At 38.1% G+C, this 16,878-nt stretch overlaps 1 protein-coding gene across 1 annotated transcript in view; it reads left to right on the top strand.

Annotated features, from left to right (window-relative positions):
- The window catches only part of MAML2 (mastermind like transcriptional coactivator 2), a 371,737-nt gene extending 365,936 nt beyond the window's left edge, over window positions 1-5,801 (top strand). The window contains exon 5 of the mRNA XM_017505286.2: window positions 2,450-5,801. Within this exon, the coding sequence (XP_017360775.1) occupies window positions 2,450-3,465 (1,016 nt within the window). The 3' untranslated portion in view covers window positions 3,466-5,801. The remainder of the gene's footprint in view (window positions 1-2,449) is intronic.
- Window positions 5,802-16,878: the final 11,077 nt, after the last annotated feature.

Genomic DNA, 16,878 nt, shown 5'->3' with positions numbered 1-16,878 from the left:
CTCCTAAGTAGCTGGGATTACAGGCATGTGCCACCATGCCCAGCTAATGTTTTGTATTTTTAGTAGAGACAGAGTTCCACCATGTTGACCAGGATGGTCTCGATCTCTTGACTTCGTGATCCACCCGCCTCGGCCTCCCAAAGTGCTGGGATTACAGGCTTGAGCCACCACGCCTGGCAGAATATTGGCATTTTTCTAATGGAGAAATCTTTAGCATCCAACAGCTGACACTCCAGTGGGTCAGAATCACTGTTCTAGAGCATTGCACTTCCCATGTCTTCTGATAATGAAATAAGCAACAAAACACAATACAAACTTTTTAAATTCATTTTTTAATTTTAATCTTAGTACAATAATACTTACCTTTCCCAGATTTCGATATTAAAAATTGTGTATGAAAAGCACATGGGACAGTTTCCATCACCTGTTACGAGGCTTTAAATATTAACCGTTATTATTTTGTGATCTTTGTGGCAATTCTATTCTGGTTGTTTAAAAATATTGTTTTCCTTATAAACCTTCTTAGGGCATATTATTAAAATACAGGGCAACTACAGGTGATAATTATTAAAACATCTACATTTTCTCCCACGGCATTTTCATAATATAAATTCCCTTGATATGAAACCTCCAGATACAAAGATGATGTTGCTTAATCTTATTGGTATTGTGTGTGGTCTCAGTTACTGTTCAAGTGTCTCTCACCTGGCTCTTATCTCTCTTCATCAAACACTGCCCACTACACAATACACTACACAGATACAAGGAGATACAACAGACTGCTTCTGCCTTCAAGGGGTATGTAGTCTAGTTGGGGGCATATTTATAAATAAAAAGCAAGGTTAGTGTGTTCATTATGCCGTCAGTCTTTCAGGATGTATACAACCTAGGTATCCTTAAGCAGCAGGGGATAGCCTAAGTTTACAGTTGCAGACACGCTCTGCCTTTCCATTGACATCGTGATATTCTTAGGTGTGTTTAGCTCTGTATTTCTCAGAATCTCTGACTCTGGGCCTCTCTGATCATATTTGCCTCCAAAAATGTTTCCTCATGATGACTTTAACCTCCAGAAGTCAAGAAGATTTCAATGTGTTGATTAATCACTGTCTGTCGTGTGAAGCACTTATTCCACAGTCTGTGGCTTAGACATTGTCCCATATTATTGCAGAACTTTCTCCTTAGGTCAGCTAAAACCAGGCTCTCATGACATGGCCAGGAAAGATTAGGCTCGTGGACACGTAGAAGGGTGAAGAAAAATGGAATTTATCAGGCAAAAAGGAAAAATAACTCTCAGCAAAGCGAGAGAGAGTCCTGCTAGCAGGTTTCCCACCTTACAGATTGAATTCCCAGGTCACCACACAGGAACAGGAGAGGCCAGGCTCCTCCCTGCAGCAAATGGCACGAAGCTCCATCCTGTCCTCCCAGTGCACAGGTGGGCATTATTCAGAAAAAATCAGTCGGGAAAGGGCTTCATCTGGGATGAGCAGTCCAGTTTTTCAGCTTTCAGGCTGTTTTAGGTTTGAAGGCAGGTTTTTGCAGGGGCCGGGGTGAGACCCTTGTCTGCTTCCTGTCTCTATCAATATCCTGTCAGTTACTGACAGGCATCAGTTTAACTGGCATGCACTTTGAGGCGCCATGGATTGCCCAATACTAAGTGCTAAATGAAAGATTCAAAGGGCAAATACTGCCCGAGAGAGGAGGCTGGAAGATAAAGGAAAGCTTAATGGAGGAGCTTCAGCCTTAACCTGATCCTTGAGGAAAAGATGGGGCTCAGTAAGGGAGGGAAATGAGCAAAGGTGGCTCACAGTGCCTTGAGTAACAATTCAATAGCAACTACACCTCCTGGAACTGAAGACTTTATGAAGATAATGTCTAGAACATTGAATTCCAAATGTTTAAAGAGATGGAGATTTACCCTTTGAACACTGGGGAGTGACCGGGGCAGCTACTTGAATGGTAATGATTGAGATAAAGAATGAGACATGATTTTCAAGGCCATAGTTTGGGAATATTAATCTAGGATCCATGTATAGCATGCATCACACTTTCTTATTTGGACCTGGGGTAAACAGTAACATGGATTTTATGAGAGCTGGCTAATCAAGATTGTAGTCTCTGGACTTGGAACATATTAAGCTAATTCCAAATGGAAGATTGACTATTACCTCCCTTCAATGACTTCAGAAGAGGAATAAAATAAAACCAAAAAAATAAGAACTATTTTAGTCTGCTTTTTGTAATGTATAAACTTTTGAACCAAAGAGTGACTTCAGGTGCTCCTTCCTCCCAAAAACTGTCTTGTTCCTTTTACATAATTTATCTGATGATTATTTCGCCTAAATGGTCTTATACCTGAAAGCAGTTTCAGATTGATGAGTTATTGCAAAGTGCAATTACAGAGGAGATAACATACAGTTACAAACTAATACAATTCTCTTCTCTTTCTCAGGTGGCTCATCCACAATAAGCTTAAACTCTAACCAGGCTTTGGCAAACCCAGTTTCAACACACACCATTTTAACTCCCAATTCCAGCCTCCTGTCTACTTCTCATGGGACAAGAATGCCATCATTATCTACAACAGTTCAGAACATGGGGATGTATGGAAATCTGCCTTGTAACCAACCTAGCACATACAGTGTCACTTCAGGAATGAATCAGTTGACCCAACAGAGAAACCCAAAGCAGTTGATAGGAAATCAGAACAACCCTATGATGCCACGTCCACCTACCATAGGGCCAAGTAATAATAACAATGTAACCACTTTTGGAGCTGGATCTGTTGGCAATTCACAACAATTGAGACCAAATTTAACCCATAGTATGGCCAGCATGCCACCACAGAGAACATCAAATGTAATGATCACATCCAACACAACTGCACCAAACTGGGCCTCTCAAGAAGCAACAGCAAAACAGCAAGAAGCCCTGACATCTACAGGAGTCCACTTCCCCACAGGTACAGCTACAGCCTATACCCAAAATCAGTCATTGCAACAGGCAGTAGGTAGCCAGCAATTTTCCCAGAGGGCAGTGGCTCCTCCTAACCAGTTAACACCAGCAGTACAAATGAGACCCATGAACCAAATAAGCCAAACACTAAATGGACAAACCATGGGTCCACTCAGGTGTCTGAATCTCAGACCCAATCAACTAAGCACACAGATTTTGCCTAATTTGAATCAGTCAGGAACAGGATTGAATCAGTCGAGGACAGTCATCAATCAGCCATCATCCTTGACACCCAGCAATTTTCCTTCATCCAACCAAAGTTCCAGGGCTTTTCAAGGAACTGACCACAGCAGTGACTTAGCTTTTGACTTCCTCAGCCAACAAACTGATAACATGGGCCCTGCCCTAAACAGTGATGCTGATTTCATTGATTCTTTATTGAAGACAGAGCCTGGTAATGATGACTGGATGAAAGACATCAATCTTGATGAAATCTTGGGGAACAACTCCTGAAGAAGAAAGGGGAAACAATTTACAACCTCCAGGCACTAAAAGGCAGTATTTTACTGAAACTTTGCAGAGGCTGAACTGTTGATATTCAGGTGGACTACATGAAGATAACATCCTTAAAAACGGAAAGCAGAAAGTAACTGCAGTGATGAAAAATTTGGTCCAAATTCTTGTTTTCAATCTTACACCTGAAAATAAAACATTGGGATCACTTTTCCCTGCCTAAACTCCAGGACACAGTATCCAATTTATCCAAACAGAACTGTGATGTTGATGTGTAATTAATTGTGTAAAATAGCCTTTCCAAGTTTCTTTTTCCCTGGAAAAAAAAAAAAGGTAATAGAACTTGTAGTTTATTTAAATCCACGTCATGAGGAGGTACTAGTTCCAAGCAAACAACTCCTTAATTTGCGCTAATGGATAGATATGGTTTAACCTTTCCACTGTGTCTTTTCATTTAATTTTCCTGAAGCTTACAGGATAGATTGAAATGTTATAGATTTGTTTGGAGTAACCAAACAATGTGCTAATTAAGAAAAAGTCAGAGAACCTAGAAAACATCCAGTGGATTACAGAATTTCTTCCCCAGATTCACTCCTTACTTTTACAATTTTCCCACAATCATATACTTCAGTGGGATGCTATGTCTAGTGATTACACAAAAATATAGAGCTCTTCAATTTGATTTTCGCTTCCACAATGAATTTCTGAATCCATTCCAATGAAATTTGAGCTATAACAAAGACTTATCATAATCATACCGACATATTGGTGCACACCTATCTGCATTGGATTTCACTTTTTAAAAAAACCCACTGGACATTGCTATAAAGGAGGTTTATTTGGCTACAAATAACCTGGGATGTTGCTTATTATGATCGATGCCTGCTGGTTTGTTCCCAAGATGAGTGAAACTGAGCCTCATCCTCCCTACTCACTTTGATGACTGAGGCTCATTTATAAGAAAAGGACACTTGGAGACTAAAATAGAAATTAGAAAGTGTCATGTTTTGGTTGGAGATAAGAACCAGGGGTGGCAAGTACCAATGTGTACAAATTTATTTCACGGGATTTGAAGGAAACCGTAATCAAGAGGGAAAACAATTTGTCCTTCATTGGACGAATTATTTAGATTTGGGTGAGCAGTGAAATGGAATGTGGTCTGTTCATTCTTCTGTCCCTGATGTGATGAATCATTGCCACATACTAGGTGGACTCTTCATATCCAGGTTTTGTCCCTCAGGGCTGAGCACTATATCAAAGAGCTTCTGTTGAGTCATTTAACCTCAGTGCCCACATACAGATCATCTGTAAAATGGGGAAGACGTGTTTTGATCTGGAATGAATGCAAAATATCACTGTCATTTTCGTAAGTACAGAGGAGCAAATGTTATCTTCAGCCCTTTCAGTCATACATTCACATATTCAAATATCAAATATAATTTAGCTGAAGTTATTTAATAACCAAGTCTTTCAATATCCGTTCAAAACAAAAAGAACACACTTTGAAAATTCTGCAAAGCTCTCTCCCAATCTTAATGTCTCGAAGCACTCTCCATCTGTTACACAATACCAACATCACTGGCCCAGAATTTGACCTGTGCTAGGTTGTAAATATAAATAAATTACTTGTTTTGTAAACTTTTGTAAAGAATATTTTGGTAGAAATACTTAAAACATATTCTTTGGGTTATATTTATACATATGTGAAATAAATATACTATCGAAAGGTTATATTTTATACAAAAAGTAAATTGCTACCTTTTGTATGCTAATATACAAAATTTTGTATAATATGATGGTTTATTTTTAGCTCTACACTTAAACCATAGGTGTTTGAGTGGGAACTTTTGAAAACTATCAAGAGGCTTGTTAGACAAATTTATATTCTGAAACCTCAATAAGAAAGCATTCCAGGTTTCAATCCTTGTTTTTTGTCCTGCTCCCAAATTCTTTTTTAAACCCATAGTTCTTGTGTCTTATTTTATTATTCTGCTGTGCACATTGTATTGGTCCTTGTTGCATGTAGTCTACTGTGTGTTTTCCCATTTTATAAGACAGCATTTCTCCATACAAAAAGAAAAAAAATGATGTACATATAAACACTTTTATTGTATGGCTTCTCCGTGTTACTGTATATATCTGCCAGCACTAACCAGTTACACTCTTGTGAGTTGGCTTATTTTTACCCTAACATAAAAAGTATGTTTTGTAGTAGTTATCAAATTTAAGAGATAAAGCAATCAGAATGTTTGGATTTTCTTCTATCTTAATGTGAATTTCATAATTAATGTCTATTTATTCAGCTATTCATTAAAATACAGGATTCTTTGGGAAAACATGGTGTACTCTGTAGTTTCTGTTTGTTGGCAGCCTATTACCAAAGATGACATAATTTTCCTGAAAGCAGAGATAATGACAGTTTGATAGGCATATTTAGCTAAAACCTTAGGATTTACAACTTAAGAGCTAGTGGAATACAATCTGCCCTTTATAGAAATACCAGACCACTTAATTGTTGGCATTGTTTATCATCCTGACATAGAGAGGAGTTAGAAGTAATTTTTCTTTTTTATTTTAAGTCAAAGCCTAGAAAGCAATTTAAACAAATAATTCAGTCTTGGCTTTGTGTTAAGCCCTATAAAGATAAATAACTCCTCTGTAAGTGAATGAACTAATATTACCTGCATTACTGTAACCGTACCATAATGGTAAACATTTCAACTTATAAAACAAGTCTGTGGTATTGTGTATAATTTCATGTGTAAAAAACTGTTTTAAAAAATGCGGAAGTAATTATCCTGTATGAAATCATACTTTCAGTTATTAACAATATTGTTGCTTTATTATATAAAATTCTGAGAACTATTCATAATAATGGGTACTTAAAGGCAAATTTAGTTTCTAGGAAGTTTCTAAGCAAGTGAAATGTTGACTTGTCTCAGTGTTCTTTAGTTCACTTAAAAAGTTTGTATTAAAATTCTGTATGCATAGCATCTACTAAATACTGGGGAAATACAGCCTAATTCTCAGGCACTGTGGGCATAGAAGCTTCTTTTGGAGTTCTTTCAGCAAAAAGGATAGAAGGATGGGAGAAAGGAGAATGGAAAGAAAACATATCTCCCGTAGGCTTAGAAAAAGGAATGTACTGTTTAACATAACTAAAACTTCTGGGAGATACTGGGTTTAGGCATGGCTGTATACAGCAGCTCAACAATGTCTTCAAGAATCAGTTCTTTTTATGTCTCTTACCTTTGGTTCCCTGTGTCTTGGCTCCATCTTTGGGCATGTCCTTCTCTTATATTGGCAAAGTGGTTGACAAGCTCCAGATTTAACATCCTCATAACTCCAAGTTCAGCATAAACAAAGTGAATGTTTTCCTTCCAAAAGACCTGTGTCTCACAGACTTTAATTAGGGTGTGTACCCATCCCTCAACAATCACTTTGGCCAAGGAGGTACAGTGTTCTGATTGGCCAGGCCTGAATTAAATGCCTATCCCTGTAGGCACAGGTAGTGTTAATAACACCCAAACCGAATGCACTAAGGGTAAGAAAGGGGTAATTTCTCAAAGGAAAATCATGTTGTTATTGTCAGGGAAAAAAATAAATAGAGAAATAGATGTAAAAAAAAAACCTCACAAATGTTTACTTTTTCTGGCTGCCCTATTTTCATACACACTGTATTCCCCATATCTTAAATTACAAAATCTCACTAATAATCCAAACATACCTTCTTCCTGGAGAGACAATCTAAATCTCATCTGTTTACTGCCTTCACCTCCCAGACCAGCACACCTATATGAGGTAAACTCTTTTGCCAAGTAAAGAAGGACCAGTAACCTAAGCCCAAAAGATGTTTATTCACCTCCAGTGAATACAATAAACATTCAGTGTGGAAAGAGAACAGGATAATGTTAAGGATAATTTCTACTTGGAAGAGAAACTAACATATATAGATAACATCTTAGGAGTAAAAACTATATTGCCTTGAGCTTTTAAATCAACAGCTTGGGGGAGAAGAGACATAAAACTTTCTTCTGTCCTCAGGATGCATCCCAGTTGCATTTTACATTGAGAATAATTGTCTCTTTCCTCAGAGATTATATTATATTAGGTGCTTGAAAGGGGCCTAAAGAATCAGACTTCTCTTGGGTCCTAGTCATATTTCCTGTTACCATTCCCATCTCTCTGACTTAGTATGCAATAGTGTTGGCTTAGGATTGAGAATTCAGTATTCTTTAAAAAGTCTCAACTGATTTTAATTAGAGAAACAAAAACCAATTCAAATATTTCATGTGTCAGAGGGATTTTATTGCAAGGAATTGGTTATACAGGTGACGGACAGCAGAGATGCCGAATAGAGAATGGTGAGAACAGTTCAGAAATGATCAAGAGGACAGCTTCTAAGATGAAAGGGCAAAAAGACACGGAGCCAGGATCAATCACTAAGCATATGCTGCAACACTGGCTGGCCTGTCTGGTAGGAGCCGACACATTGAGAAGTTTCAGCTGTTAATGAAAATATCACTTATGACAGAGAGGGAGGAGAAGGAATACAATCTCCATCCTCACTTATCTTCTTTCACTCTCCAGCAAATGTGTCTCGTTTGCTGAACTCAGCTGGAACATAGTCTGAAGGAGTGCATTACGGATCAGAACAGAAAAAGGGAAAGGAATACATCTGCCCATACACTGGCCCAGGTCTGATATAACAGGCCTGCAGCTTTCTCAGCAAAGCCTGATTTTCCTCCTTCTCTGTTTTCAAATGCATTAACGTAATCTAAACGTGTCCACTTATTATAGAGCGGTATCAATTAGGGAACTGTTCAACTGCAAGTATTTGAAACCCTAACTGATGGTGGTATAAACAGAGAAGGGTTTTTAAAGTATTTCATTGGCTCTAAGACACATGTTTTTCATATTTTCTTATTTGTAAAATTAGGTAATCATTTACAATTTATGTGAAGAGAAAATATTATTGTATATTAGGCAGCATTTTCTTAGTGGTATGTAGAATAATGATGTGTCTTACAATCAATGGCATCTTAGATGTGATGAAATGTAGTTTTTGTCTTGTGGAACAAGGGATTTGGGTGGGCAATCCTGACCACGAACAGGGGTCTAACAATGCTATTGGGTGCCCAGGCTATTTTCACCTTTCATCTCTGCCATGGTGGTACATAAAAGCCTTCTTCCTCATTCTTGTCACCTAATGGTGATAAGATGGTTACCTCAGTCTCCTGTATATGTTCCAAGCTAGAAAAATGGAAAGGAAAAAAATATGAAGGGCAAAAATGTCTATAGCAAGTCTTTAGGTCTTCATTTGGGAAAGATCACCCAAGCCAGAGACTCACAACTATACCTCATTAGCTACGACTATGTTTTATGATGTTTCAGATCTTCAAGAGAGGCTAGGTGTCAGCATTTAAAATATAGCCTCTATATATATATAATAGAGCAGTGGTGGGAAATGACAGTAAGAGTATAAAGATATGAGTGGGAATGATATAAATTTAAAATGCTGATTATCTTTGAATAAATGGATTATAAGAAATGTGATTGGGCAATTGTACACAGAGAGCTTAATTATAGTTGCATTATGTTATTTTCTAAGCTGTATAGAGATTACATGGTTGTTATATTGTTTATTTTAAATGTCTTTTTATACCTGAAATAGATCAGTAGAAATGGAACAAGCTCAGTTATTTGGAATGATCACTAATGGTATTCTACTGTAAATAAATGAGTAAATACAGTTTTGTTTACCTTTATGGCAGGATGCAGGTAAAATATACTGAAAGTCCCAATACTATGTTTAAAAATGAAATGGGAATTTCCAAACTTACTACAAAGCTATGGAAATAAAGACTCTGTGGTATTGGCATAAGAATAGACATACACATCCATGGAATAGACTCTCAATTCTGTTCCATGGATCTGTATGTCTACTCTTCACATTTATGGTCACTTGATTTTTGACAGGGTGCCAAGACAATTGGTAGGGTGGGGAGAGGACAGTCTTTTCAAAAAGAGCACTGAGACAACTGGATATCCACATGCAGAAGAATGAAGATGGATCCCTACCTCACACTACATACAAAAGTTAACTCAAAATGGCTCATAGATCTAAATTTAGAACGAATAAAGCTCTTGGAAGAAAACAGGTATAAATCTTCATGACAATTAAGCAATGGTTTCTTAGTTATGACACCAAAAACATAAGCAACAAAAGAAAAAATAGATAAATTGGGCGTCATCAAAATTCAAAATTTTTGTGCTTTGAAGCCACTATCAAGAAAATGGAAAAATGGCCATAGAATGGGAGAAATTATTTACAAATTATATATCTGATAAGAGGCATCTAAAATAGTTTTAAAACTCTTACAATTTTACAAAAAGACAATCCAATTTAAAAACAGGCTAAGCATTTGCATGGGCTTTTTACCAAAGAAGATATACAAGCAGCCAATAGGCACATGAAAAGATGCTCAATATCATCATGATTCATTAAGGAAATGCAAATTAAACCCACAATGAGGTAGTATTTATACTTCATGCCTAACTAGGATGGCTACAACAAAAAAGACAGACAACAACAAGTGTTTGCAAAGATGTTCAGATATTGGAACACCCATACACTGCTAGTGAGAATGTAAAATGATCCAGCCACTTGGAAAAAGATCTAGAAGTTCCTCAAAAGGTTAAACAGGCTGGTGACAATGGTTTATGCCAGTAATCCCAGCACTTTTGGAGTCCGAGGTAGACAGATTGCTTCAGCTTACGAGTTCGAGACCAGCCTGGGCAATTTTGCATTTTTTGTATTTCTACAAAAAATACAAAAATTAGCCCTACATGATGGTGCATACCTGTAGTCCCAGCTACTAGGGAAGCTGAGGTGGGAAGATGGCTTGAGCCTGGGAGGCAGGGGTTGCAGTGAGCCAAGATCATGCCACTGCACTCTAGCCTGGGCAATAGAGCCAAACCTTGTCTCAAAAAAAAAAAAAAAAGTTAAAAGTAGCATTATTCTATAACCCAACAATTCTGTTCTGAAGTATATGACCAAGAGAAATGAGAACATATGTTATCCACGTAAAAACTTGTACATGAATGTTCATAGCAGCATTATTCATAATAGCCAAAAGTAGAGACAATCCAATGTCCACCAGCTGATGAATGGATAAATAAAATCTGATTATTCTTATTATGGGGTATTATTTGGCAATAAAAAGAAGCCTGTTTCTGTCAGTTAATCAGACTCATTCTCCATCCAGCCTTGTTCCCTCACTGGTGAGGAGTTATGATCCATTGGAGGAGGAAAAGTGTTCTGGTTTTTTCTGTTTTCATCCTTTTTGCACTGGTTTCTTCCCATCTTTGTGGATTTATCTACCTGTGGCCTTTGCAGAGACCCCTTTCAGATGGGGTCACTGAGTGGATGTCCTTTTTGTTGGTGTTGAAGTTATTTCTTTCTGTTTTTTAGCTTTCCTTCTAACAGTCAGGCCCTTCTGCTGTAGGACAGCTGGAGTTCCACTCCAGACCCTGCTTGCCTGGGGATCACCTGCGGTGGCTGCAGAACAGTAAGGGTTGCTGCCAGTTTCTTCTGTTATCTTTGTCCCAGAAGGATACCTGCCAGATATCAGCCAGAGCTCTCCTTTAGGAAGTGTCTGTTTGGATACTCAGGGGTCGGGGAGTTGCTTGAGGAGATGGTCTATCCCTTACTGGAGCTCAAGTGCTGAGCTGGGAGCTCCGTTGTTCCATTCAGTGCTGCTGGGCAGGTACATTTATGTCTGCTGCAGTGGAACTCATAATCGCCTTTTTTCCCCAAGTGCTCTGTCCTGGGAGGGTGGGGCTTTATTTATAGGTTTCTGACATGCTGCTGCCTCTTTTCAGAGATGCCCTGCCCAGGAAGGAGGTGGCCTAGTTATAGTCTGCCAGGAGAGGCATTGCTGAGCTGCCATGGGTTCTGCCCAGCTGCTATGTGAACTTCCCTGCAATTTTGTTTACAGAGATATAGTTAGAACTACCTCAGTAATGGCAGTCTGCCTTGGTAATTGTGGCCTCGGTAGTGGCGGACTGCCTCTGTAGTGGTGGACTGCCTTGGTAATGGTGGACACTCTTCCCCTCACAGGGCTGGACTGTCCTGGGTCCAGCTGTGCTTGCTGCAAAAGTCTCAATCCAAGCATTTCAGATTGCTGGTCTTTGTGGGGGTGGGACCTGCCGAGCCAGATCACCTGGCTCCCTGTTTCACCCCCCTTTTTTTTCAGTTGGATGGATGGCTCTGTCTCCCAGGCATTCCAGGCACCAGTTGAATCAGCTGCCCAGATTTGTGTGAGTTGTTGTGCAGAGACCTGCTGCACCGGCTGAAACAGCTGTGCTGGAAACTCATGGTCCTTTTTAGCCCAGGAATCTCCTGGTCTGTGGGCAGTAAAAACTCATTTGGAAATGTGGTTATCACTCACCCTTTGCATTGTTCTCGTTGGGAACTGCACTCCAGAGCTGTTCGTATTCAGCCATCTTGGATCCTCACAAGTTTCCTTTCTAATCTCTGGGAGAGTCTGAGTTCTACAGCAGTCACGCTTTGGCGAGAGCCTAAGTAGAGGAGGACGTCAGGGTATTAGATAAAAGGGGCAACTGGAGGCAACTTAATCAGCCAGGAACCATCTAGCAGCCTGAAGAAAAGCCTTCCCACATTTCTCAACTTTTTTTAAACTACACACAAACGCAATTTTTATATGCCACCAACCATTAAAAAGCGTAACTTGAAAATCATATTCACAGTAACATCAAAATCTAGGACATGTGTGGATATATATGTATATGTTTTGAGCCTTACGGGCATAAAATTATCAAATTCTGATAAAGAACGTTTTTCAAGACCAAATAGATAATTATTGTGCTCTTCGACAGGAAGATACTATAGTATAAAGTTGTCAACTATTTCCGACTCAGAATTCCCCAGAGTACCTTTTGGTAATTCCATGCCTAATGATTATAGAACATGGGCAATTGCAACTACCTAGTCTTGAAAAGGGCAAGGTAACTAGAAACTCAGTTCCCTCAAAGGTAAAGGACTGGGTCACCCACCGAGGGAAACATCCAAGAGATGTGCTGACCAAGAGAAGTCAACCATGGGTGGTAAAGGAGGGAGATGATGAATATCAACTGATAGCCTCAGGAACAATACAGTAGTAGGGACTGGTACTTACTCCACCTAAATTTAAGCCTTTATTCTCCTTCTCTTTTTCGGGTACCTGTACCTTAAAACTTGAAGAATCAATGACAGCATAGAGTGAACACAGTGTGAGGCTTGAGTAGATCTGAAGGGTAGAGGGGGTTGTAGTACCAGATCCTAAAAAGGCTCCAGCCATATTGCCTCAACCTATCCTAGACAGCTGCTGTCAAGATCATTGCCTTCTATGTATTTCTTGACAATTGGCTGAGTGCATCGTCTTTAAAATACTTGGGACAAGCCTTAAGTAGAAGAAAGTTGCTGCCCCAAGAGGGGCTTTCAGCCAATTTAGGATGGCAGATAAATAACCCATATCCCCTTCCCCTTTAGTGGATAAGTCTGATGTGTGTTTCACACTATCTTTCAGAGTTCCCAACGGAAATGAGCCCCTTTGCTCATTATGGTAATCTGCTTGTTAATACTTGTTTTATTGGCTCTTCTTTCCAGGTCTCACTTTCTTACTCCTTCACAGTGCTTCCAGGTATCACCTCCCAGATAAGCTCCCTACATGCAAATCTTTGCTTAGTATCTACTTTGGTGAGAGTTAAACTAAAACAAAATCTAAATGTCCATCAATAGTAGAAGAGGCAAATTGAGGTATTGTCATAAAATGGAATGTAATGCTACAAGGAAAGGGAATGAGCTAAACACATCAACATCATGCTGAATGAAAGAAGCAAGTCATACACAAAAAACCCTACACCTTGATTCTATTTTTTAAAATTATTTTAAAGGTCCAAACTAAACAAAATGTTACTTAATAATACATACTGCAAACCAAAAATAAAATTCTAAGCTCCCCAACAAACTGAATGGACCCCTTTTTGGCCAAGGGGATCCCAGAGAAACCTGACAAACAAGTTTGTCAGGCCATGGTGGGAAGAAGGAGTCAGACATGTGTCATTATACACTCCTCCCTTTAAAGTTTAGACACAACTGACCAGCATTAGCATTAAAACAGAGATCTTGAGAATGATGAAACAGACTCTTTGTAGCAGTAAGATACCAAATTCCAGCCTGACTCTGGTATAGCATCACATGACAAATAGCAGGCCTTGAGGGAAGTCAAAGTACTTAACCCACAAATTTATATTTCTTTGACCTATATTGAAATAGCCCTGCAAAGCTGTCTCTTGTGGGGGAAATGTGCATTCTATAGAGAACCTCCTCCTCTTGCTAGGTCTTTTCTGCAGAGTATAACACCATTTAAGGTCCAATAAGAGACATTTTTTCTGACACCTTCTACCTGAAGCCTTCATCTACGTGAAAAGAGCCTTGGCTTCCTTCTTTTATCTTAACTCAATATTTATTTATGCTGACTTCAACTCTTCAGGCAGAGCTTAACTCTTTCAACCAATTGCTAATTAGGAAATCTTTGAATCCACCTATGACTTGGAAGTCCCTCTGCCACCCAACTCCCCCACTGCTTCAAGATACCCCACTTTTCCAGGCTGAACCAAGGGATACGTTCCATGCATTGATGTCTTTGCCATGCATTGATTCCATGTCTTTGCCTGTAACTTCTGTCTCCCTAAAACGTATAAAATCCCAAGCTGCAACTGAAGCACGTTGGGCACATATTGTCAGGAAGGACCTCTAGAGGCTGTGTCACAGGTCATAGTCCTTAACCTTGGCAAAATAAATCTCTAAATTCATTGAGACCTGTCTCGAATACTTTTTGGTTTATGATACAGCATGGCAAAACCCAAAAGAAAAGCAAGAGACTGATTCTCATAAAAGCCAGCCTAATGGTTGCCTCTGGGGAACAAAGAGAGCTTTTAAGGTATTGGTAGTTGGTAGTGTTCTGTTTCTTAACTGGGTTGTTGTGTATGCAAATGTTTGTTATCTTCTTATTCCTTAATTCACTCATATACTTCTTGGCAGTTTTTATGGTTTTCTTTAAACACAAGTAAAACGTGCACACCACCGGTCTATTCATTTTCTTTGCTGTGCCGCTTGGCATTGGGATTGGTGATTCTGATGATGAGCTAGGATACTCTTTCCATGATGGCTGTGTGGTTCTTCTTTGAGAAAACATTGTGAGCAATCTGAGCCCAGTAAGTTTTTTTGCACATCAGCAGCACATCCAGCGCCTTGATGTTAGATACCAAAAACTTCCAGAAGCCACTGGGCAGCATGTGCTTTGTCTTCTTGTTGCTCCCATAACCAGTGTTGGGCATCAACTTCTAGCCCTTGAATCTTCTACATACCCTGTTGTTCATACCTCTGGGTTTCCACTGGCACTTAATTTTGACATAGTGGTCTGTCCTGGATGGACTTCTTGGTCTTCCTTATGCCATTCTTGGGCTTCACGAGGGGTCGGAGTGTGGCCATGATGCTGTATAGGAGATGGCTGCCACTTTCATAGGCGGCATCACAGAAGAGACTTTATTTATATTTTGTGTATTTAATATGTTTCACAATAAACAATATTTAAACGCTGTCAAATTAAGTATGTGAAAAACGGAAGGAGCATTGCAATTGATCAACCAATAGATCATTAAGTATGAGGATTTTGCACTCAAATTGCTTTGCAAGTATCTTGAAGTTTTCATTCCATTTTAATGAAACCAGAAATTGAAATCAGAAAATTCATTATGTATGTGATTCATGCAAGAAAGACTTCAGAGGATAAAACCATACCAAAAGGAAAGGCCTTGGCCCTAACATCAAAAGATTTGTGAATGCTGGCACATTATAAGATTTACATTAAAAATAAATTTTAAAATTATGTTTCAAGTGAAAAAATATAATTTATATATATATGTATGTATGTGTATAATTTATATACATATACATACATAATTCTGTTTAGCCCAATTTTATTTTTCTTTCTTAAATTAACTAACCAGTGACCAGTTCTATTCACATCATGTAAGAGGACATCTACTCTACTAAATGGTAAGGAAATAAAGATTGTGTAGGGCTTTGTTTGGAAACTAATGGTAAGTGAAGATAGACTGGCAAAGCAGTTGTATATGTTTAAAAAATAAACTTGATTTTTAACATTTACTTTTGAAAAACATGAAACTTAAATATTAAGAAAGATTGTCTCCCATATGAATGAATAGAACATTAAGTAATCTTCAAAGCAGGTTTTACTCATTACTCATTCATATACTAACCTAAAAGCAACATGTCACTTTTCAAAGCACTAACAAAAAAGTATATATGAATAGTAAGAGAGATACAGAGAGAGATCACCCCCATTTATGTATGTGTGTCTCTATTTGTATAATCCTGCCTTTCAATACTTACTGGAAAAATAGAAGATTATTCTACATCTGGTCTTTTGGTTAAAGTTAGCAAGGCATTTTTGTTAATGTTTGGAGTGATCAGAAGGTTTGAAAGATGTCTTAATCCTGCTCTGAGTGTGCTAAAGTAGATGTCTTTTTTCATTTTACAAAATCAAATGAGAGTGGTGTTATGAGGATTAGATTTTGACAATTCAACCCAAACGACTACTTTATTATGGAAAAATATTCTGTGTCCTTTCTTTAATCCAGAAAGTATATTCATAGAGAGAGCACTATAACTACACTAAAATAGAGTTGTAAATACTAAAATTAAAGGTTATAAGAAAAAACACAGCTGTTAAAGGGCAGTGACTGAGTGAATTCATTTGAGTGTTACATGTCTATGATGATGTAGATTATTCAAGATTTTTTCCAAAGCTCATTTCAAAGATTCTCACTTTAGCATTTCAAAGGTAGTAGATAATATTTGAAAAAAAAGTTTCACTTTTCTTTTAAATCAATAATAATAGGTTTTGAAAGCAAAATATGCAAAGGCTTATGAAATAATGTCTACCAAGGAGTTCTGAATGTCAATTGTGTGCACATATGTCTCAGCTCTGGCATAAAATATTGGCATGTTTCATAGCAGTTTTTCTTTCCTGAAGAAGTTATTTGTACTTGTGCAATGACATGAGCTCTTCATGTCATATAGAGAAAAACTGAAAATCTGGAAAAAAAAAAAAAAAGATACAGATTTGAATCTCCAAATTTAACTGACCCTGGAAGTCAGTTATTCAATAAATAAGACATTGCATATGTCTATTTATTTTCTTTTATTTTAGACTCAAAACATATTAAGGCATATTTTACTTCAAAGAAGCATGTTCAAACTACTTTAAGTTTTGAAGTTAAAAACATATAGTGCTCCATTCATAGGGTCCAGAATTTAAAAAG

The sequence above is a fragment of the Cebus imitator genome, unplaced genomic scaffold (genome assembly GCF_001604975.1).
Source record: "Cebus imitator isolate Cc_AM_T3 unplaced genomic scaffold, Cebus_imitator-1.0 Scaffold336, whole genome shotgun sequence".
Taxonomy (NCBI): Eukaryota; Metazoa; Chordata; class Mammalia; order Primates; family Cebidae; genus Cebus; species Cebus imitator.
Note: the sequence above shows the minus strand (reverse complement) of the source record. Positions and strands in the feature narration are given on the sequence as shown.